The sequence below is a fragment of the Prionailurus viverrinus genome, chromosome C1 (genome assembly GCF_022837055.1).
Source record: "Prionailurus viverrinus isolate Anna chromosome C1, UM_Priviv_1.0, whole genome shotgun sequence".
In the NCBI taxonomy this organism is placed as follows: domain Eukaryota; kingdom Metazoa; phylum Chordata; class Mammalia; order Carnivora; family Felidae; genus Prionailurus; species Prionailurus viverrinus.
Genome location: NC_062568.1, coordinates 192,150,258 through 192,174,899, shown reverse-complemented (window position 1 = coordinate 192,174,899; position 24,642 = coordinate 192,150,258). Strand labels below are relative to the sequence as shown.

Here is a 24,642-nt window from a genome sequence, read left to right as displayed (position 1 = left end):
CTAGCCCGGGCTGCAGAATAAATTCCTGCTCCCGCACTTCCTACAGTGGCCCGAGCCTGGACCGGAGAGGGAAGGAGACGGAGCCTCACTTACGAAGTGTCTCCCGGGAGCCGGCACGCTGGGTCCACGACCCACTTAATCTTCCTGACAGTCCTCAGGGAAAGCGGGCGCAGCTGCTGGCTTCCAGAAGGGAAGGCAGGGGCTCGGGGAGGTGATCTGACCAACGAACCTCAGCGAGGATGGCCGGGGAGAGGAGGCTGACGCGCCATGACCCTGAGGTCATGTGGGTACAGCTGTGACCCAGAAGGGCTGGGGGGTGGGTAGGGGAGTCCCCGCGCTGCGCTTTTCTGGCCAATCCCAGGGAATCCTGCCGCTGCGTCTGGGCCACGGAGTCCTCGCGAAGGATGCAGGGCGGTCAGAGGTCATCTTGCTCGTGCATTCCTGTTCCAAGTGTTCACGGAGAGCCTACTGTGTGCGGGGCACTGGGACGTGGTGCTGAGCAGGATGGGCTCTGGCCTGCCCTGCGGAGCTCACGTGCCCGCTGGGAGCACAGACAGCGTGACATGGGCTTTATTTTGCCCAGTGGACGTGGGCTTTGTTTTGAGTTGAGAGGGGGGACACTGAGGTCCACAGACGGAAAAGGAGGTATTTTTCCCACTCGGAGATGGGGAAGCTGGGATGCAGAGAGCTTAGCCACTTGAATGAGTGACACAGACAGTAAGCATCGAGCAGGATGTGCACCAGGCAGCGTGATGCCCAAGCCTCCACGCGCAGTCCCCGCTGTCCCTCCGGGGGCACTGCCTGGAGGGAGCCTGCAGGCGGGGCCCAGACTCTCACCTCACTGTCTGAACTCTTCTCAAGACGGGAGGGGACAGGCCAGCTGGGACCTACCTGTCCGCGGCTGGCCTCAGGGGTGTGTCCCACAGGGCCAAGTGAAGGGCAGTTCTGGTCCAGAGCAGGGCGTGGCACTGGGCAGGAGGGCTGTCCCTCAGTGGACTCCCAGGGGGTGCGGAGGGCCAGGCCTAGGAAAACTGAATCCCATAGCCAAGGCAGAGGACGTCAGGAGGGACTGGTGCCTGGTCAGGAGCAGGGGTCCTGAGAGATGCCCGGTAGCGTCCCTTGATGGGTCTGGCAGTGCCCAGGCCGGGCTCTGGCGTGACTGAGTCTCCGGGGCTGAAGGTGGCCACACCTCCCACATCTCTCTGGCCACCTGGAGCCGCTGCCGGTCAGAGTGTTGACTCCTCAGCCCCAGGGCCCTGAATTTAATCCTCCACCCTGAGGCTGCACGGTTCCCTCTTCCCCACACAGGCCCCAGCTCTGCGGGCACAGAGGTTGCACCACGTGTGGGTGGCTGTTCCGCCCTGGCAGAGGCTAATGGCATGTTAGTGCAGGGGCCACCCTGGCTCTGTCTGCATCCAAGGGAGGCATGATACCTTCAATTATCAGAGGTAGGTCTTTTGTGTTCGCCTCCTGGATTCTCTCCTTGAAGGTAATAATTAAAGCAGACACATCAGAGAAGGAACAGCCGCAGGGCTCAGGGGAGGAGGAGGAGAGAGGATGTGGTGTAGACCTGGAAGGGGGGCTTGGCCACCAGGACAGGAGGCACTGCACCTAGAGGCTTCTCTGTGAGCCTGAGAGCCCCTGCCCCGCACGCCCAGAGAGAAGGGGGTGCTCTGTGCCTTCCTCTGGGACGTGTTGTGGGGAAGGAAGCGGGGAGCAGAGGAAGGAACCATAGAGGATTCAGGCACGCCGGGCTCTTCAGTTCCCTGCTGTGCGACTTCGGGCAACTTGCCTCCTCCCTCTGAGCCTCAGTTTCCTCATCTGTCAATGGGGGACAGTGATCTGATCAGCTTCTGCCTCCTGGGGCGGTTGAGGAGATGAGCCCTAAAAGCAGCTCGAACAGACACCCGGGAGCAGAGGGACGGTAAGCTCAGGGGTCAGGCCAGGGGCTGGGGTTTGGTTCCTTAACCTCCCAAAGTGTCAGTCCCCTCACCTATAAAATGGGTTAATACCAGTACCTTCCTTAGAGATTGGTTGTGAGAATTACTTAGATGACGCACCCGTGGAGCCTGGCACGCAGTGAGCCCCAGCCCACGGTGGATGGCGTCACTCGTGTCCTAGTGCATGTGACCCTGAGGCACATTCACCATCCCGGGCTCTCCATCCCCTGTGTCTGTAGGACCACGCCTCGCTCTGCTTTGGGCACCCAAACAATGTTGTTCCCATTCTTGGGAGTGGCCTAGGGATGGGAGGGTGTGTTGCTGGTGTTTCGAGTTTGGACTACATTTTCCCAAAGAAGGGCTGTTATTATGGTTAGTAGCAGCAGCTGCAGCCATGAGGACTTTTGGATTGATTTATTCCAGTCTATAAAAGAAAATTCAGGGTTTCATGAAAAAATTACCTTTCTAGGGACACCTGGGCGGCTCAGTTGGTTGAAGCGTCTGACTCTTGCTTTTGGCTCAGGTCATGATCTCACGGTTCGTGGGATCGAGCCCTGCGTCAGGCTCCGCCGTGCTGAGAGCCGGGCACCTGCTTGGGATTCTCTCTCCCGCTCTCTCTCAGCCCCTCCCCCACTCTCTGTCTCTGTCTCTCTCAAAATGAATAAATGACCATATTTAAAAATACACTCTTAGTTCCAAAAGCCTTTAGGGACACAACATTCCTAACTGGAGAAGAAGTGAGTACACATCTCCTGCGTGGTAGGCATGGGCTAAGTCCTTTGCAGATGTCAATTTACTTTCTGCAACGATCGAATGAGATTGATGGTATTATTTAACTTTATTGCTTTTTTCTCCCATATGTTTATTTTATTTTTTAAAGTTTGTTTATTTATTTTTGAGAGAGAGAGAGAGAAAATCCCAAGCAGGTTCTGAGCTGTCAGCATAGAGGCCGACGTGGGGCTCTATCCCACAAACCCCGAGATCATGACCTGAGCCGAGATTCAAGAATTGGACCCTTAACCCACTGAGCCATTCGGGCGCCCCTGTTTTCTTTTTTTGATTTCACTTTTTAATTTTGGGGGTGTTATAGAGCCATATGAAATTATAAGAAATAATACAGAGGTCTTTCCCTGCTCCTCTTCGCTCAGTATGGCTATCAACTCTGGGAATGACATTAGAAACAACGAAAGGAGCATGTTGAAGAGTGGACGGCAAATGGGCCAAGGGCCCCAGGAATGGAGGGACAGCACACTGGCAGGGCATCTCAGACCTCCCGCCCATTGAACAAGGACACCCAGACTCCTTGTCACCCAGGTGACAAGGGAAAGAGGGATCCCATCACGGATCCCCCACGCGTTTGTCATCCTTGTGGGGGAATTGATTTTATTAACGTTTCATTTAAACATTTTAATAATAATAAAAAAGAATACAGAGAGATCCCATGTACCCGTTACCCGGTTTCCCCCGATGGTATTTGCTATTTTGTAAAACCATAGGACAACATTTCAAGCAGATATCGATACAGATTTCCTCAGTGTTTGCTTGTACTCATCTGTGCTGTACAGAAAAGCTACCAACTTGGGGGCAAAAAGGAGGGAAAATCAGACAGATGTGCTTCATCGGGGAACTCGCCTCACTTTTGAAGGCCCGTCTCTGCTTGCTTGTCGTCCTCCTCTGGGGGTACTTGTGCTGACTTTGCCTGTGGAGTCCCTTCCCCACCTTCAGTCTGTAGATGAGGTTGCACCCATAGCTCAGGGTGGGCCATGTGACCAAGGCTCAAAGCAACCTGTGCAGTAGTTTTCTAGCCATAGTGGGTGGCTCAGGGAGGGCATAGGACCCAACAGAACCAATGAGATGTAATGGGGCTTTTATTGGGGGGTCTGAGAAAGAGACTCTTGCTCCTTACCTGTGAATTTGGAACTTGGAAGTTCAAGGCCTGTAGCTCTTGCAGCCATTTTAGGTGTAGCCCAGGAACGAAGACGATGTGAAGGAGAATGGAGAGAAGCCGGATCTTGATGACATCGCTGGAGGCCCCCCTCAAGATATTTCTGAAATCAACCCTGGCCCTGAGAGTTTCCATGACATGAATCAATGGCTTCTCCTTCGTTTGAGCCGGTTTGGGTTGAGGTTTCCGACATGTAGAGCAGAGAAGACTCGCTGGTTCAGAGACCCCCACCAAAGAGCTCACACGGAGAGATGGCTTAGGGAAAGGACACGGGGGCGCCCTCAGACCCCAACTGAAGAGAGAATAGCTGGGGTTCTGGGGCCTGGGCTCACCTGACACGGACCCTTCCTGTCTCTCTGTCTGTGTCTCTGACGGCATCTGGAGAATGACCTATCTCTAGCTCTGTCTGCCCATCTTCTTCTTCCTCAATGTAGTCTACTGGCTCTGTTCATTTCCAGCCTCCCATGGCTGTGGCAAAACGGTGGCCTCTACCCCCCCAGCTATGTGCTCCTACAGCTGGCTCCCGTAGCTTAGTGACTCTGTCTCCGTGTTCCAAACTGAGATTCCAGGGAGAGAAAACCTGAGAATATGTCCAGTGTGGACCAGGAGCCCACCTCAATACTGTTAACAGACTAGGGGTTGGTGGTGGAGGTTGGGGGCGGGTGGGGGAGTAACTTATCAGGGCTGTGGGCGGAGCACGGAGGGATGGACTGGGAGAACATAATCAACATTTTTTAAAAATTTTTTTTCAACGTTTTTATTTATTTTTGGGACAGAGGGAGACAGAGCATGAACGGGGGAGGGGCAGAGAGAGAGGGAGACACAGAATCGGAAGCAGGCTCCAGGCTCTGAGCCATCAGCCCAGAGCCTGACGCGGGGCTCGAACTCACGGACCGCGAATTCGTGACCTGGCTGAAGTCGGACGCTTAACCGACTGCGCCACCCAGGCGCCCCTCAACATTTTTTTTTAAGTTTATTTCTCTATTTTGAGAGAGCAGAAGAGGGTGTGAGAGGGGGAGGGGGCAGAGAGAGCGAGAGAGAATCTCAAGCAGGCTCCTCACCGTCAGCACAGAGCCGGACGCGGGGCTCAAACTCGCAAACCCCGTGAGATCATGACAGGAGCCAAAATCAAGAGCCAGACGCTTGGTCGACTGAGCCACCCAGGCGCCCCAGTCAACGTTTGTAAAAATATAGGAATTACAGTCCTTGTATTTCCAATCAGGAAATTGGAGCTGTAAGAGGTCCGGTGAATTGCTAAAGATCACGCAGCCAGCGAGCTGGAGACTCACGATTTATACCTTAGGTTCAGCGCGATTCCAGACTCCAGCCCCCGACCCCTCTTGCTTTCCTGTCTCTTGCTCTCACCTGCTTCTCTCACCTGCCATTTCCTGCTGGGCCAAGCAGAGCAGAAGATGGGGAGAAAGTGACTCTCCTGAGAGGATAGATAATGGGGCAGCTCCTGGGGCTGGCACGGGTGGGGACGCGTCTTTGCCCCTCAGACCCTGGAGTGTTTGCAGATCCGCACGGTTCCTGCACCTGAAGCCGAGGCTGCCCCAACTCTCCTTCCAGAGAAGACCCGGGGAAGTCTGTGCCCTTGAGTCTCCTGCTCAGTTATCTATGCAAGCAAGCGTTTAATGAAAATTTCACGACGGCTTTGTGTCTTATCCAAACAGCTAAATGATGGCCTTGCATTTTTGCCCAAGTCTAGCACCCACCGCCGACATCTTCGTCCAAAGCCTCCTGACCTCCACCAACCAGTTTTGATCGCAAGTCCCTCCCAGGATGGCCTTGATGTCCGGAGTGGGGTGGCCTTCTGTGAACACAGCGAGGCGACCATTGCTTACGGTCCTCCCTACGGTCCTCTTGGGAGTGGGACTGGGCTTTCACACGTGTCTGCCAGCCACGTGGTCCCGACCTCTGGTGCCAGAGATGGTCTCTGACATTCACTGGCTGGATCAGCCGGATGATTCCGGGTGAACAACAGCAGGGAGGTTTTAAGAAGGGCATTGTTATTTGGCCTTGTGCCCGGAAGTTACCCAAAACCATCTCCCTGCAGACAGGGCAGTAGGAGGGCCGGGATGTGTGTGAGTGCTTTTCAGGGTTCCCTAGGGTCAGGTGGGTGACCTTGGGGTGATGACTTAACCTCTCAGATCCCCAGTTTCCCCAATTGGAAGGCAGAGCTGATGAGTCCTCCTGCACAGGGGCTGCGAGGACCACAGGAGAAGGGAAGCTGCCAATGGGGCCGGCACACAGTAGGTGCTCAGGGAAGGAAGTGGCCGGTGACTTGGGTGGGGGGCACAGATGAGGTGCTGAGCTGGGTGGGGGGTGATGTGGGGCCCTGGCTTCCAGCCCTCACGGCCCCATCGCCCACTATCAGAGGAGGCTCTGGGCACCACCTGGCCGCAGGAGTATGGGTGCACATGGAGGGGGCACCAGGGATGTAGCCGCAGGATCTGGACGAGGCTCTCCCTCAGGGTCGGGGGAAAGGCCCAACCACAGGGGCTGGGAGACAAGACTCGGCATTTAGAGAGACTGGGGGCAGGTGCCGGAGGCCAGAAGGGTCGTCCGGGCCTTCCGGCATCAGGACAGAGCAGGGATGTCCCGCCCTGGGGGCCGGGAGGGGGGAGATCCTGACTCAGGGCAAAGAAGGGCACCCACAAGGTCTGGGCCTGCACATCTGCAGAGCAAGGTCGTTTCTGAGACGGCTGCCAGATTGAGCCTTGGCTCTCCGGGGCTCTGTGTGGCTGCCCTCTCCCCCCCCAACCCCACCCCCAGCTTTAAATCTGACCCGCCGCCTCTTCGCTCAAACCCGCCTCTGCCGGAGGAAGGCGGAGGAAGGCGCGTCCGTGCCAGGAACCCCCGGTGCTGACGTGGCAGCCCTCGCGGTCACTGCGTGAGGCCGGCCTGGCCATGACGGGGCTACTCGGTTCATTAGAGTCTGGGGATAATGTGCCCTCGCCCTTGGAGATGCCATTACGGGGTGGTTTCTGCAGCTGCCTCCGTGGGAGGTGAGAAAATGGAGAAAAAGGGGCAGCAGGAGAGGAATTTAACTCACACCCCCGGGGGTGGGGAAGAAGCTGAGGCAGCAAAAGTTTTGTGCTGGTCTCAGCTTGGAGACTTGGGTGCTGGAGGGGAGGCAGCCATCAGGCTCTTGCATTTCCTGTGACGGGACCTTCAGTGCAACCTGGCTGAAGCTCAGAAGGGACTAACTGGTTTTATGTCACTGAGAAAAGCTCAGGGATGGGTGGAGGGGCCTTTAGCAAGACCTTGCTTCGGAGGCTCAGATGATGCCGCTGGGGCCTTCTCTGTGGGTTTTAGCATCTCCCCCCTTCACAAGGCCGTACTGAGGCCCTCTTCTTGGGGGGGCAGGTGGTTTTGCATCCAGACTAGAGGCCGGCAGAGTCCCCAACCCCTGATCCAAAGTCTTGAGCTGACTCCCATTGGTTCCAGGGGCCACGTCCCGACCCCCGAGCCAGTCTGGAAGGTCAGCGAGTGGGAATGTGGTGATTGGTTTCATCCAATCGGGGTGGGGGGGGGGGCAAGGTTGACCCAGCCTGAGCCTGGGATGGGCTGAAATTAGGGGAGGGGGAAGTTCTAGGCACAGCTCTACTAGTAAAAGGGGCCGGGCTTAGGGTGGGAAACAAGAAAAGCAAGTGTATGAAACACGGGGGGAGAAAAGCCTACCATCCACAGGGCGGGGCTGGCTCATTTCACCTTTCCCATGATCCGCTAAAGCTGTTCTGGCCCCGAGTCTAGAATCCTGTATTTTAGTGTTGGAAGGATCTTGGAAACGTACCTGGTCTGACATCATCGCGGTTTTATTTTTAATGTTTATTTATTTTTGAGAGCGAGGGAGAGAGAGAGGGGGTCCGTTTCCGAAGTGGGCTCTGTGCTGACAGCAGAGAGCCCGCTTTGGGGCTCCAACTCATGGACCGGAGCCAAAGTTGGACGCTTAACCCACTGAGCCACCCAGGCGCCCCTCGTCGAGTTTCTAGATCAGGCAATGGAGACCCAGAGAGGCTAAGTGACTATCTCAAGATCATGTAGCTCATTAGTAGAAGACTTAGGTCTTCCCAGAGAGAGCTCGTCCGGGAGGGTCTATCTGCTCAGAGCTGTTGCTGCATTACAGAGAACTTTCTGGAAGGCAAGCTTCACTCTCGCTCAAGCCAGACAGGGCAGCCTGCATGGGCCAGAGCGCACCTGCCCTGGGTGAGTAGGGAAGGGGTCCCTCATCACCCCCTGCCCTGCATGGGCAGCCTCAGCAGATGTGTCCACCTGGGCCCTGCCTCCCTGCTGGTCTGCGCAAGCACCGAAGTTAACTCCCAGAGTACGAGAGATGGCAAGGCCGGTCGCGGTCATCCAGCCCAAACCCTGCGTGTGACGGGGGAGGAAACCGAGGCTCAGGAGAGGAGGAGCATTCCAAGGCCGGCAGAGCGATGCAGCAGAAGAGCTCCCGGCTCCCAGGGTAGTGCTCTCCCACCACACCCCTGCCTGCTGCCTGCACCAGCCCCGAACCGTGGTCCTCATGGCCCCGGGGGGGACCGTCAGCCATCCTGAAGTCATACTTCCGCACTGACAGCCCCTCTCCCCTGAACAGCATGCCCTTTCGCAAGGCATATCCATCCACTCTCTACTGTAACAGGAGACGGTGGGGGGCCAGAGGTCAGCTGCGGGTCGTCTAAGGTCAGCTGCTGACCAGTCCGAGCTGGGACCAGCCCCGCCTCCTCCTTCCAGGACCGAAGCCTTTGAAGAGTTTCTGGGACGTTGGCCTCCCTTGTTCCCGCCCAGCTGGCGTCCTGGGAGCGCTGCCCTGGGAACCGACGGGGGAAGGCTGGGTCCCTGGGCCCCTCGCAGCTGGCGGGCGGTGGAGAGGAGGGGGGTCGGCTCTCCTGGAGGCCAGTCTGGTGTCCTGTCACCGCACACGGCCACTGGCACAGTTAGGATGGCAATCCGCAGAGTAAGAGGGGCCTGAGCGACAGGAGTAAACAAATCAGGTTTTCTTCCTGAGGAGGCAGGGGCCCCGGGGAAGACCCAGCAGCTCCAAGATGCCCCGGGGCCCGGCCTCCTCCTCGGTTTCCCCTCAGAGTCCTCGGCGCGTGCGGATGGCCCCTGAGGTCCCAGCACGGCCGCTCCACCTGGGCCGAGGGGTCCCTTTCAGGACGGGCAGTGGGGGGGCCACGGTGAGCCTGGCTGATGCCATGTGACAACTTCTGCCCTGTCCGGTGGCCCTGAGCTGTGTCACAGGACTGACTGGTTGGTGGGGTTTGGCGGCGGGCAGAGGGGGAGTGTTAGGTTTTTAAGCTGGGAAATTTCTGTCCATGAACAAGACGCGGATTTGTCAGTAGGGAAGAGGAGGGAGGTGACCGTCAGCGGGCAGCCTGCTGTCGCTGCCCCAGCACCTACGGCCTCATCTTCCCGTCCCTTACCTCCTTGCACCTGCAGGGCTCGGTTGTTGTGATTGCGCAGGGGGAGCCCAACCCCTTGCCAGGGGGGGCCCCGCAGGAGAGGTTCGCAGGGCCAGTCAGAGCCCTGACTCCCTGCCCCAGGGCACCCACCGCTCCCCAGTTCTGTGCTGCTGCCCCTGCTCCCCCGCTCTCTCCCCTCCATCCAGTTCTCTGTCCCTCCAGCCCCAGAGCAGCCTGGTGGGTGCGTCCCCGCAGCCCGAAGGTGACCCGAGCTGTGGTGGTTCACCCCTTACGGTTCCGGCACCACCTTCAGGCTGAACCACTGCCATGGAAAGTCCACACCCATGCCCGTGTGACACCCCCTCTCTCACGTCCTGCCGGTGGGACGCTCCCAGGGGTAACCTTCGTGGATGACGTTTGAGCAGGCATCTATCAGAATTCAGAACGCACGTACCCTTTGTCCCAGCCACTTAACTCCCAGGAGTCGATCATTCTGAAATACTCCAGAGCACAACGCCACGTAAGGATCTTCATGGCGACGCTGTTTGTAATAACAAAAATTGGAGAAATCTAGCTGTCCATCAGGAGGAGATCGTTTACTTAAACTATGGCGTATCCATACCATTGAATACCAAACAGCCATTAAAATGATTGAATTTGGCCTCTGTGCTCCGACTTTGGAGAATAGCCAGGGCACGTTTGGGGATAGAGAAAGTAGGTTGCTGAAAAATACGAATGGCATGATAATGATTTTAATAATCTTGGTTTGTGCACAGACAACTGTCTGGAGGGACGTCCACTTGTATCGGCAGAGCCTCGGGGAAGTTCCTCGTGTGTTGAGACCCTCTGACCACATGAGCTCTCCAGCCTCATCCAAGGCCGTTTGTGCCCGAGATCCAGCCCCCCCCCCCCGCCCCCGTAGCCCGCATTTTCACTGTTCCCATCTCCCCTGGGTCATTCCCGTCGGTGTGCAAATCCAGCACGAACCCTGTAATCCAAGTAAGTCAGTCTCACAGCTCTCTGCTACCTTTGCTTCCCCCCACGGTAGAGCAAGAGCCCCCAGTTCCCCTCCTTCCTTCATTCCTCTGGAACTGGATTTCGGCCCCTCCCTCGCCACCAGATCTGCTCAGTGTCACCAGGTCACCGGTTACCTGGGCATCGATGAACCCAACTGTCAACTTTCAGTGACGCTTTCAGTATTTGGCATAGCTGCTCACTACCCTCAGACGCCCTCCCTTCTCTCTGCTCCTGGGACCCCACTTTTCCTGGTTCCCGCCACCTCCCCGGCTGCTCCTTCTATGTCTCCTTGGCGGACTCTTTTTTTTGGTTCCTCCGCTTGTAAACTGTGTACTGTCCCCTGGCCTCTGCCCTTGGTTCTCTCCTCCTTATCCTCCCTCGGTCCCTTGGGGACCTCACCAGACTTGTGGCCTTTCTATGCCACTCACATGCTGATGGTCCCAAATGTACCTCTCAGCCTGGACATCTCTCTGAACTCCAGGCTTGTATATCCAACCCCCTATTCCTTTCTCTCTTTCTCTCTCCCCTGTTTTCATTCTACCCAAATCATATATTACCTCTATAATTTACACGTGTGTGTGAACCAGCCTTACAAGCAGAGACTATTTACAATAGAAGGCAATTCCACACTTCTGCGGAACGCTTTGCCCAAAGCCTTTCTTGAAAGGCTGCGCTCTCCGGGGGCCCGCAGTAAAGGATTTTTTACTTATCACCACGTTACTTTCACGCTCCGACGCAACCCTCAAAAACGCGCCATTTCGGTTTCCAGTTCTGTCCAATTCAGCCAGTCTCTTCCCGAGTTTCTACGAAAAGCCGAACACCGTGCTTGGCCCTGTCGGGGAACAACCGTAAGATCCATGTTGCAAGGAAAACGCACCGTCGACTCCCAGAGGAGGCGTTTAAGAACTTCATCCGGGGAGCCGACGCCGCAGGACATGAAGCCAGGTCCTAAGCATCATCAGCGCATCGAGGCGGCAGCTCAGAACGAGGAAAGGCCCCTGGTGTCTGATAAAGATTCTGTGCTTGATAGGGGCGCCTGGGTGGCGCAGTCGGTTAAGCGTCCGACTTCAGCCAGGTCACGATCTCGCGGTCTGTGGGTTCGAGCCCCGCGTCGGGCTCTGGGCTGATGGCTCAGAGCCTGGAGCCTGTTTCCGATTCTGTGTCTCCCTCTCTCTCTGCCCCTCCCCCGTTCATGCTCTGTCTCTGTCCCAAAAATAAATAAATGTTGAAAACAAAATTTTTTTAAAAAAAGATTCTGTGCTTGACCAAACCAGCCAGGGTTCTCTGAGCCCCGCTCTCGCTCTCGACCAGCCCTCACCCTCAGCCTATAAAGACTTGAATAAACGCTGACATGTTTCCTAAGAGCTCAAGGCCACATTCCTAGGATGACCCTGGCCCTTCTCAAAGAGCCTGCCTGAGAAAACTCAAGGCTGCCCAGGGAAGTCACTTTTGACCCAGCCGACACCTGACGACAGGGTGCCTGCCTCCCAGCCTCGGAGGGAGGGCAGAGGCCCAGCTTGGATAAATGGCACTCAGCACACCCGGACGGGGTTCGCAGGGACCCACCTTCCTTCCTTCTTTCCACTTCCCTGACTCTGCTCGAGCCCCTGCTTCTCCCACCAACCCCCTCACCCCATTCTCTCCTTAAAACACCCCGTCACCTCTGCGCAGGTCTGAGTGTGGCTCAGCTCTTTCCCCACGGGCAGTAGTTCCCGGGTGAATTCTGTTTTCGCCGCCGTGACGAGTTGCCAGCTGCATTGCTCTCTGACATCCCTCAGGCTGGTGAGGCAGCCAGGAGGGGCTTGACTACAGACAGAAGGGTGGCCGAGGGACCGGAGGGGGACAGCTGCTCTGCCCCCTTCCGCCGCCACTGGCCATCCTCCACCAAAGTGGAGCGTCTTGAAAAACATCAGATAACACACTGACGTGACAGTCTTTGAAGCTACCACAGCAAGGCATTAATGAAAACGAGTCCCGGGGACACCCAGAGGAGGCAGGTGAGGAGTGAATAATGCCGATTTAGAGCTCTCAGGAACCCACCAGATTTATACCCTGCCCTTATGTCACTCTCGAGTTGTCCTCCTTATTTTAGAAGCTGTTGCTACCTTTGCTGTCTGCGGGTTGTGAGTCCCTGGGCCAGTGTTGCAACGGTAGCTTTCTTTTCCTTTCTTTCTTTCTTTCTTTTTTTCCTGCAGGAGAACGGGCTCGGGTCACTGAACCCCGAGTGCCGCTGACATGGATGATGGTGAGGCCATCAAGAACCTGTCAGGGAGGAGGCGACTGCATGTACAAAGGCCCTGTGGTGGGATGGAGCACGACGTTGTCAAGAAACGTTGATAACACCACTCAAATCACACACATCTGAGGAAGGCCAGTGAGGCCAGAGCCCAAGGGAGAGAGAGAGAGAGAGAGAGAGAGAGAGAGATCATGCTGTGAGTTGACAAAGCGAGATGGACCCTGTGAGACTTTAGAGCCCAAAGAGAGTGTTTTGACTCGGGGGAAACACCATACCACGGGAGAATCCTTGATTGGAGGGATGCCGTGATCACAACTCCTTTCCCAGCATCACAACAGCTGACGGATGGGGAATGCGTTGGGGCGGGGTGGGCCAGAGAGAAAGCAGGGACGCCAGTTGTGGCACAGCCGTGTGGATAAGAGGTGCCAGAGGTGGACTCGGGCAAGTGAACACAGAGATAAAGCAGTAACGCAGGCAGCTTAGGAGACACTTAGGAGACAGGATCATCGGGGCCTGGGGAGAGGCTGGGTGTTGGGGGTGAGGTGGCCCCTAGGTTTTTTAGTCCAGGAACTGGACGGGTGAGTGCAGGTGCATGCACGGAGGTTCCCAGCCGTGGAGGGGACACTGGGAGCCCTGCTGAGTCTGAGGCGCCTCTGAGATGGGCAATCGTGTATGAGGAGGAAACCGATCTCTTTACCATGTCTGTGTTTTTGGCTTCTCCAGAATGTCATGTAAACGGATTCAGAGGGGAGCCTTTTCAGACAAACTCCTTTTCATTTAGCGATATGTATTTAAAATTCACTCACATTTTGCTGTGGCTTGATGGCACCTTTATTTTCATCATTGTAGAACTTTCCCATCTTCTGGGTGTAGCCCCGTCTGGTTATCTGCTCCTCTACTGAAGGACATCTTGGTTCCTTAAAGTTTTGGGCAATTGTGAATAAAGTTGCTATAAATATTGTATGAATGTGTGTGTGTGTGTGTTTGTGTGTGTGTGTGTGTGTGTGTGTGTGTGGTTATCGTTTTCAAATCAGTTGGGGAAGTACCTAGAAGTGTGCCTATCGGATCATAAGGTGGGACTATGATCAGCTTTGTGAAAAACTGCCGAATCACCTTCTCAAGAGGTGGTACCATTTTGCATTCCCCCCAGCAATGAGTGAGACTTCCCGTTAATCTATACCTTTGCCAACAATCGGCATCCTTAATTTCTTTTTAATGTTAGCTTTTCAAATAGGTATGTAGTATTATCTCCAGTTGTGTTAGTTTGTAATTCTCCAGTGGCAATCGATGAACATTCCTTCATATGCCCACTCGCCACCTGTATATCTTCCTTAGTGGAGTATCCGGTCAGATCTTTTGCTCATTTTCTTCCTCGGCCTGTTCATTTCCTTATTGCTGAGTTTTAACAGTTTCTTGTGGGGGCGTCTGGGTGGCTCAGTCGGTTAAGCATCCAACTTTGGCTCAGGCCATGATCTCGCGGTTTGTGGGTTCGAGCCCCGCGTCGGGCTCTGTGCTGACAGCTCGGAGCCTGGAGCCTGCTTCGGATTCTGTCTCTGTCTCTCCCTCCCCCACTTGTGCTCTGTCTCTCTCTCTCTCAAAAATAAATAAAGTGTAAAAAAAATAAAGAAAACACATCTTATAAGAGTTTCTTGCGTATTTTGTATGCAAATCCTTTACCAGGTATGAGTTTTGCAAGTGTTTTCTTCCCATGTCTACTTTATATTTTCATTTTTTTAAAGACGGTGCCTTCCTCACAGCAAACATTTTCCATTTTAATCCAATTCGACTTGTCAATTGTTTTCCACGTAAGATGACTTTGGTATTGCATCTGTAAACTGGCAGCCAAACCCAAGGTTACCTGGTTTTTTCTCCTGTGTTTTGTTCTAGAAGTTTCATAGTTTTGCATTTTATATTTAGGTTTATGACTCATTTTGAGTCGATTTTTGTGAATAATATAAAGTCTGCACCTGGGTTCTTTTTTTTTTTTCCCTGCATATGGATGTCCAATTGTCCTAGAACCATTTGTTGAGAAGTCTATTCTTTAAAAAAATTTTTTTTAATGTTTATTTATTTTTTTGAGAGACAGAGACAGAGCGTGAGTGGGGGAGGAGCAGAGAAAGAGGGAGACACAGAATCCGAAGCAGGTTCCAGGCTTTAAGCTGTCAGCACAGAGCCCGACGCGGGGCTCGAACTCAAGATTCGTGAGATCATGACCTGAGCTGAAGTTGGCCGCTTCACCGACCGAGCCGCTCAGGCGCCCCTAAAAGACTATTCTTTATCCATTGATTTGTTTTTGTTCCTTTGTAAAACTCAGTCAACTGTATTTATGTAGGTCTTTCTGGGCTTTGCATTCTGTTCCACTGATCTATGTGTCTAATTTTCGCTCTCTTAGTTACTGTCGCTTTATTGCGAGTCTTGAAATCAGCGTGAATCCTCCAAATTTGTTCTTTTTCACTATTGTGCTGGCCATTCTAGGTCCTTTGCCCTTCCATATGAATTTTAGAATCAGTTTGCCAATACCTACAAAATAACATACTGGGATTTTCATTGGTCTGGCACTGAGCCTGTATATCAAGTCGAGAAGAATCGATATCTTAACGGTATCAGGGCTTTTAATCCACAAACATCGGCTATCTCTTTTATTTAAAGAAATTCTTTTATCATTTCAAAACTTTTCTGGACAAAGATCCTGTACATATTTTGTTAGATTTATACTTAAGGACTTCATTTTTTTTTTGATGCTGTTGTCAATGGTGTATAAAAAATATTTCAAATGTTGATTGTTCCTTGATGGTATATGGGAAAGCAATACTTTTGTATATTGACCTTATATCCTATGGTTCTGCTAGACTAATTCTATACTAATTAGTTCTAATAGGGTTTTGCAGAACTTGGGGGCTTGTCTAAGGAAAATCGTGCCATCTATGAATAAAGACAGTTTTATTCCATTTCTTCCTTCCTGATGCATATACTTTTTATTTCTTTTTCTTGTCTCATTGCACTAGCTATGACTTCCGATATGATGTTGAATAGGAGTGGTAAGAGACGATTTCTTTGCCTTATTCTTGATGTTAGTCTCAGCATCAAGTATGATGTTAACTATAGCATTTTTGGTAGATGATCTTTATTGAGCCGAGGAAGTTTCCTCAATTCCTAGTTTGCTAAGCGTTTTTCCTTTTTCTTCTTCTTCTCTTCTTCTTCTTCTTCTTTTTTTTTTTTTTGTAATGGTGAATAGGCATTATACTGATTTTCAAATGTTGAACTATCCTTGCATACCTAGAATAAAGCCCACGTGATTGCCCCTTATAATTCTTTCAACGTTTTTTATTTTTATTTTTGGGACAGAGAGAGACAGAGCATGAACGGGGGAGGGGCAGAGAGAGAGGGAGACACAGAATCGGAAACAGGCTCCAGGCTCTGAGCCATCAGCCCAGAGCCCGACGCGGGGCTCGAACCCACGGACCGCGAGATCGTGACCTGGCTGAAGTCGGACGCTTAACCGACTGCGCCACCCAGGCGCCCCAATAATTCTTATTATACATTGTTACATTTGATTTGATAGGATTTCCTTGATACTTTTGCATCTATCTTAGATGCAAATATACATCTTGTGTCTATATCTGTGTATATACAGATTGTGTCTGAGGTTTTCTTTTGTTATAGTGTTTTTATCAGCTTTAGGTATTAAGATAATATTGGCCTTACAGGATGAGTTTGGACATATTCCTTCAGCTTCTATTTTTTGGAAGAGATTGGGAAGAATTGGTAATACGTCTTCCTTAAACATGTAGTAGAATTAACCAGTGAAGCCATCTGGGCTTGGTGGTTTCTTTGGGTGGGGGGAGGATTTAGAAATAATTATTGATTCAATTTCTTTTTTTCAACGTTTATTTATTTTTGGGACAGAGAGAGACAGAGCATGAACGGGCGAGGGGCAGAGAGAGAGGGAGACACAGAGGGGCAGAGAGAGAGGGAGACACAGAATCGGAAACAGCCTCCAGGCTCTGAGCCATCAGCCCAGAGCCCGACGCGGGGCTCGAACTCCCGGACCGCGAGATCGTGACCTGGCTGAAGTCGGACGCTTAACCGACTGCGCCACCCAGGCGCCCCATGATTCAATTTCTTAAGTAGATACATCGCTATTCAGATTATTTGTCTTTCCGTGGTTTTAGTAGTTTGTCTTTCAAGAGATCAATCCATTTCATGTAAATCATCCAGTTTGTGCATTTACTTTTTCCCTGGTTCCCTTGGCATCTTTTTTATGTCAATGGGACCAATAGCGATGGTCATTCTGATATTGGCAATTTGTATATTCTTTCCTTTTTCCTTGTTTAGCCTGACTAACGAGGGGGGAAAAAAACTCCATCAAAGGATAAAAACGCAAACTGCAGGTTCAGGTTTCGCGAGTGTTTTGTAGTTGTTTTGCTCTCCCACACACGAGATGGTTCCGGAACGTAATAATTACCTAATGCGACGGGTTACCATATTTCAGAATGACAAAAAGTGTTGAATGCTACCATCTCTTGACCTTAAGAAGTTTAGAATTTTAACTCTCAGCGAGTCGTTTAACAACGAAGTGAACATCCGCTATGTGCCAAACACTGTGTTGAGCCCTCGGGCGTCATGGTGAGCAAAGCGGATGTGGCCCCTGTCTTCACGGGGACTGGACTAACATGACCCAAACGAGGTCTCCGCTAAATGCCAAGTTGCTCCTGTGTTATATAAAGGAGAAAGATATAAGCGGGTCTATGATATTAACACATCGAAGGATCTGGCCCAGCTCGGGCAGTCAGGGAAGACCTTCCTAAGGAAGAGACAACTGAGCTGAGGTTTGAAGGTTGAGCAGAACTAGACAGGGAGAGAAACGTGTCCCTGGCAGGGGTCTTGAGGTGGGAAGGACCTTGTCGCTCTGAAGTCTCAAAAGAAGGCCAGTGCGTTTAGGGTGGAAATCAGGTGTGGGAGAAGAGGGAGCTGAAGGAGGAGAGGGACGGTCCCGCCATTGTGCCTTCAGGCTAAGTCTGGGGCAAACCCCTGAGGCTGCTCTCTGGCCCCTGTCTCTTTTCTCAGAAGGAAATGAGAGCCAGCAGGGAAAGAGAAGGGAGAGTGAGAATCGTGTTCCTTACTTATCATCTTCTTCATTTAGCCATCTCTGTGGGGTGCTGAGTTACGCATAAGTTATTTTTTAAGTAAATTGTTTTCCTGAGGTATAATTTACAAGAAAATTAAATCATCTGAAGAGTACAAGGCAACGATTCTTCAGAAACTTACAGAGTTGTGCAATTATCACTGTAATCCTGTTTTAGAACATTTCCAGCGCCTGGGTGGCTCAGTCGGTTGAGCGTCCGACTTCGGCTCAGGTCACGATCTCGCGGTTCGTGAGTTCGAGCCCCACATCGGGCTCTGGGCTGACAGCTCGGAGCCTGGAGCCTGCTTCCGATTCTGTCTCCCTCTGTCTGCCCCTCCGCTGCTTGCACTCTGTCTCTCGCATTGTCTCAAAAATAAAGAAACATTAAAAAAAAAATTAAAAAAAAAGAACATTTCCAACCCCTCCAGTGCCCTTGTGTTTGCAGCTAAGCCCCACCTTTACCCTCCCCTCTTCCTGCGACACACTCACACGGTGTCCTAGACGGCTACTGGTCTGATTCTTGTTTTTATAAATTTGTCTTCTGTGGCCATCTCATATAAAGAGAGCCCTAGGGCATGGAGTCTTCTGCATCTGACTTCTTAGCATAATAGATTCGAGGTTCCTCCATGTGAACCTTACACTCCTACCTACCCAGATCTAGATCTAGATATGAGATTGCCTGTTTCTCTGCATCCTTATGGTATTGTGTCTTAAAAAAAAAATTACAGACATTCAGAAAAAATTATAGACCTTCAAATGGGTGTGTATTGGGACCTCCTTGCTGGCTTTAGTTGGCATTTATCTAATAACTAATGTCATTAGTCGAACGTTTGAGCATGTAATTATTACCTAATTAGCCATTAAAATATTTTATTTCATGAAATGTCTACCCAAGTCTTGGCCCATTTTTTAAGTTGGGCCCTTTGTCTTATTAAATTATAAGTGTTCTTGACATACTCTGGATACGAGACCTTTCACAGAATGCAGTTTATAAAGGTCTCCTCCCAGTCTAGGGCTTGTTTTTTCTTCTTTTTTTTTTTTTAATATGAAGTTTATTGTCAAATTGGTTTCCATACAACACCCAGTGCTCATCCCAAAAGGTGCCCTCCTCAATACCCATCACCCACCCTCTCCTCCCTCCCACCCCCCATCAGCCCTCAGTTTGTTCTCAGTTTTTCAGAGTCTCTTATGTTTTGGATCCCTCCTTCTCTAACCTCTTTTTTTTTTCTTCCTCTCCCCCATGGTCTTCTGTTAAGTTTCTCAGGATCCACATAAGAGTGAAAACATATGGAATCTGCCTTTCTCTGTATGACTTATTTCACTTAGCATAACACTCTCCACTTCCATCCACGTTGCTACAAAAGGCCAGATTTCATTCTTTCTCAGTCTAGGGCTTGTTTTTTCATTGTCTTAATGGTGCCCTTTGAAACAAAAGTTTTGAATTTTGATAAGGTAAAGTTGCTGATTTTTTGTTGTTGTTGTTGTTTTTAATGGATCATGTTTCTGGTAGCATCTCTAAGAACTCTTTGCTGAAACCAGGGTCATAAAGATTTATTCTTTTGCTTTCTTCGGGAACTTTTATAGTTTTACTTCTTGCGTTTAAGACTTTGATCCATTGTGTGTTAATTTTTGTGTATGGCATGAGGTGCATGTTTGAGTTCATGGGGATAACACCGTTTGTTGACAAGATTGTCCTTGCCAAGATTGTCTTGGCACCTTTGTTGAAAATCAGTTCACCATGAATTTAATGGCTTATTTGAGGACTCTCAGTTTCCTTCCATTGACTTACTTGCCCGTCTTTGCCCCAACGTCACACTCTCTTGATTCCTGTAGCTTCATAGTGTGTTTTAAAATTGGGTAGGGTAAGTCCTCCAACTTTGTTCTTTTTCAAAATTGGTGCATTCTTGGTCCTTTGGATTTCCATACGAATTTTATAGGGTCAGTTTGTCACTTTCTATAAGAAACCTTGTTGAGATATTGACATGGATTGCATGTAATCTGTAGATCAATTTGGGGAGAGTTGCCAACTTGACAATATGGAGTCCTCTAGCCCTTGAACATGAAACGTCTCCCTGTTTCTTTAGATCTTTTTTTTTTAAATGTTTTAGTTATTTTTGAGAGAGACAGAGCATGAGCAGGGGAGGGTCAGAGAGAGAGGGAGACAGAATCTGAAGCAAGTTCCAGGCTCTGAGCTGTCCGCACAGAGCCTGACACGGAGCTCAAACTCACGGACTGTGAAATCATGACCTGAGTTGAAGTCAGACGCTTAACCAACTGAGCAACCCAGGGACCCTCTTTAGATCTTCTTTAATTGATCTCGGCAAGGTTTTCAGAGCACAAGTCTTACCTTTTCCTTGTTAAATTTGTTCCTAAATATTTTCTTATTAAAAATGCTATTGTGAACGGCCATTTGTTTATGATTCATTTTCACCACGTCTGGCTGTTACCTCCTTCCCTTGGTTGTTTTTTTCCTAGAAATGGCCTTGTTCTGATGCCGTGCAGAACCAGGAAATCTGGAGAGTGACGCTGGCACGTTTTGCCCGTGAGCTAGCTTTAGGAAGACTAAGGTTTCTTCAGACCTAGACACCAGCTGGTTGCAGCTCACAGTATAGTTGTCCCTGATAAATGTACAGTTTGCTCCAGGTAAACGACAAGGCTGTCCCGTCAGACAGGAGAACCAGGAAGGTGGGATCCACAGGAAGCAGCACCTGGCTGTCCAGATGGACAGTCCATATCGCAGGCATCTTTGGGAGGCAGCAGGCCTCAGGCTCAGGCCAGAGGCTCAGGGAAGGAACCATGAGCAGAGCTGCAGACCGGGGACAGGAACCTCGGACAGGGAGGGGTTGGTGATCAACAGGGTGGCCGCTAAGGCACAGGCAGCTCTGGGCAGCAGGAGGAGGAGGCTGTTCCCACAAGACCATTCACCCACGTGCATCGAGTGCCCACCACGTCCCCGGTGCTGAGCTTTGCCAAGCCTGCGGCTGGGCTAGAGACACTCGGCTTCTCTGGGGCAAAGTCATGAGCCCGCCTCATGGGTGGGGAGGCAATGGTCTCAGGGTGGGGAGATGAGGCAGCCAGAGGGAGGGCCCGAGAGGGCTCAGGTGGAGCTCGATTCCTGTCAGACCAACAATGGCAAACAACTATTGAGTGCCTACCGTATACTTTGCACAGTGTTAGGCTTTATCTCGTTTCACTCTGTGAGGAAGAAACTGTTACGGCCTTTATTTTACAGGTGGGGAAACTGAGGCTCTACGAGGTGACGGAAGCATCCGAAACCTCACTGCTCACAAGAGGCAGTGCTAGCATTCGGGATCAGTGTGTCTCCAGAGTTAGAGCTTTCAGCCACGCCCCTGTGCTTCCTTGTTGAAGGAGTGGCCCTGAGGGGGCAGTGGGGGACAGGGACAAACCGGAGGGAGGGGTTCCAGGAAGAGCCCACCCTTTCCCGCAGCAGGAGTCCTGCCTTCTTCCCTGGGCAGCTGCCTCCTCACCCAGCGGCCAGGCCGGCGTGGCCGTGTCCAGAGGTCCCGTTAGACTCACCACAGCAGCCACCCAGCAATCGTGGGGCCTCATCAGCGGGAATCCTCAAGGGCTTTGATAATGCTCCAGTGTCAAGCCAGGGTCACAAGATGCTCTTCAGCTCCACTCAGACCCTGCCCTCCCCTGAGTTCAGCCCCTGGTCCCTCACTCACCTGCTCTGGCCACACTGGTCCAATCCGTGTCCCGAAACACGCCTCCGTCTGCCTCCCCCAAGGCCCTCACGCATACTGGTCACCCCGTGTGGACGTCCCCTCCCCGGCCCCGTCCTCGGCTGCCCTCCCGGACACCTCCCCCTCCGACCCAAATCCCAGCAAGGGCCCTCGTTCTGAGTGCACGCCGCGTTCTTTAGTTTCCCTTTCATATGCACTGGGCTCCCCGCCTCCTCTCTCACCTTTTGCTCTACCCCTTGAACACCCACCCACTCTTCCAGCCTCTGGGCCACTGTGCAGGCTGTTCCCCCTGCCTGGAGTGCCCCTCCCACCATCCCCTCCCGACAAAATCCTCCTCCCCCTTCTCAGTTCTATGCCACCTCTTCTGGGAAGCTTGCCGCCCTCCCGGGCAATGCAGACAAGCCCTGCTCAGAGCTCCCTCCACCCTGCATGTCCCCAGCCCCAGCCGGCCCTTCCCACTGTCCCTGCGTGGTCCTCACCCACCAGGCTTAGAGCTCCCGGGAGGCTGGGCCACAGCTTGTAAAGTGCTAAATAAATGCTCCTGGGTGCCCCAACGGATGAACGTATGAGTGTAGGTGCGGGGCCACGGAGGAGTGAGGGGGCCACCGCGGGACCTCCCGTCCTCCTGAAGCGCTGACATCAAAGGCCACCAAGCCTGCCGTCACAAGTAAGGGGTTTCTGGGACTGGCGATGGCAGGAAAAGGTCTTTCAGTCCATCCCTCTGCCTCTAGACAGGAAGACAGTGTCTTTCTCATTTTATAGATGAATCAGAGAGGTCATCCTCTCTGTTCAAAGTCACACAGTCAACACCTGCCAAGAGCCCAGATTTCCAGCAGCAACAACCATCATCAGCCACAGTGATTGGAGCAGCCTGGCAGCAACAGGCATCGTGTGCTCAGCCTGTGCCCAGCCGTGTGCCGTGGGCTTCCCGAGTAGCGTCTAGTTCGACCTTGCTGCGGACTGGTGGGGTGTGGGCTGCTTCCTTCATTTTATTTATGTATATTTCCCTGTGCTTCCTTTCCTCCGTTCAAAAGCAACATAGACTCATTTTAAGATTTCAAACAATAGAGAAAACAAGAGCCCCCAAGCATCCCACGGTCTGATACCCATTTTATAGACGAGGAAACGGAGGCTCAGGGTACTTTCTACACGACACAGCCTTTTCGTCTATGATCGTGCGGCTGGGCTCTCTGTTCGCCTGATGTGGCACCAGCAGGTCAGCGACTCCTGGGGGAAAGCAAGGCCCTGGGTGGGGGTGGGGGGGCGGGTTGCGGGCAGTTGGAAACAACGGGCTTCCTTGCGGATGTTTTTCTGGAGGTTAGCATCAGCAAACCCGTATTCAGTTGTGCCACACGCCGTGGGGCCTGCCTCCCCGCTCAGGGATGGCAGAGAAGAGCCATAATCTTGACAAAATCTAAATAGCATTGTCTCGAGTTAACTGGAGGGGAGACTTTATACAGGGGCTTCCGAAGAGTCCATAAATCTGAGGCTGATGAATTACCTGGGCAGGTGCCTCGGCCACCGGCATCGTCGCCGAGGACCGGAGTGGAATAATTACTTCTCCGACGCCGGTGATCTGGAGCAAGCTGGACCATTTTTCTCTTTTATTACCGTTACATTTCAGGAAAGTGTCTGCTGAAGTCCCCCACCCAACCCCCCTTTTCTAAATGTTGGATTTATTTGACGACTCCACTAGGCTGGTTTCGAGGGCCGGGCGTGCCCTATGGTAAGGAGGACTCCGTCCTGGAGCCGCCTGCCCGACGGTTCTCCTGTGGGTGTGACGGGTGGTGGCTGGACAGCCAGCTGTTCGTAACCATCATCCCCATCAGTGGTGCCGTACGTTTTCCTCCCCCTTCCCCTGCTCTGTGGATACCTGTGCCCGACTCGAGGGAGCGGGAGTGGGCTGAAGGGTTCCTCAGCCCTGGGGAATGTGGTCAGAGCAGCCAGGTACAAAGCTGAAATTTGAGGTTCGATTACTAAAGGAAGACGGGGAGAATCTACTGGCCGGGCGCGGGCAGATTCCCTGCCCCCCGGGAATGTAGGTGAGGGGGGTGTTTCTGGGAATCTGGGGGAGGGGGAAGGGGATGGGCCACCTGTCCTCTCCACCTTCCCTCCTTCTCCTCCATTGTCCTCCACCCTGACACGGATATGTGGTTCTCTCTCTTTTTAAAAAATACTGATTTTTTTTTTTTTTTTTGAGAGAGAAAGAGAGGGAACACGAGCAGAGCAGGGGCAGAAGGAGAAGGGGACAGAGGATCCAAAGCAGGCTCTGTGCTGACAGCACGGAGCCTGATGCAGGGCTCAAACCCATGAACCATGAGATCGTGACCTGAGTTGAAGCCAGATGCTTAACCGACTGAGCCACCCAGATGCCCCTATGTGTGGTTCTCTTATTGCCTTAATTTGGATCTCCCAAAGTGCTCTCTGGATCACCCGTTAGCTCTGGGATCCCTCAATCTAGTGAGACTGCCTGAACATTTAGATAATTAATGTTTACATGTGGTGACTGCTGTTGAAATTCATTCATTCATTCATTCATTCATTCAATATTTATTGGGTACTCACTCTGTGACAGACCCTGTGCTAGGTGTGGGGGATACAACAGAGAGGAGAATCGGGTATGGTTCCTCCCCCTTGGACCTTAGACTGCACAGTGAGGGCAGACAATATAAAAAAGTCAATCCGTCTAATGCATGCACAATTACAGCTGTAGTGAGTGGTCAGGGAAGACTTTCCTGAGGAAGTGATACACTTTGTCAAGTAAGAGGGGAGAGGAAAGCATTCTAGGCAAAAGGAACAGCATGTGCAAAGGCCCTGGGATTGAGCAGGTTAGCCTGACCGGGAGGCACGTGTGACTGGAGCAGATAAAGGGAGGGGAGCGGGGTGCAGTGCGGCTGGAACAAGGTGGGGTCCAGGCCGGGGAGGGCCTTGTTGGCCGTGTTGAGAAGTTCTCTCTCTCCATTCGGGGCTGCAGGAAGCCTTTGAAAGCATTTGAATCGAGGAATTTGGGGCTCACAGTTAGGCAGTCTCCCAGACCCGCCTCCCCTTCCAGAGAGAGCTGAGGCCTTTGGGATTCTTTTGCGGTCCTCAACCGACTTTGTTCCCCGGGGACCCACACCTCTGGATGGGACCACACCCCTGGGGGCCATACTTCTGGCATGTTAGAGCCAGATTCACCACAGCTCGTGGGGGAAGAAAGAATCCAGAGCAAAGCGTTAGGGGCCATTATGACCGCCCCCCCCTTCTACCCCCACCATCCTTGGTATC

At 52.2% G+C, this 24,642-nt stretch overlaps 1 protein-coding gene across 1 annotated transcript in view; it reads right to left on the bottom strand.

Annotated features, from left to right (window-relative positions):
• LOC125171778 (receptor-type tyrosine-protein phosphatase U-like) overlaps positions 1–22,903 on the bottom strand; it is a 107,016-nt gene extending 84,113 nt beyond the window's left edge. The window contains exon 1 of the mRNA XM_047868896.1: positions 22,877–22,903. Coding sequence (XP_047724852.1) covers positions 22,877–22,903 — 27 coding nt within the window. The remainder of the gene's footprint in view (positions 1–22,876) is intronic.
• Between the last annotated feature and the right edge of the window lie 1,739 nt (positions 22,904–24,642).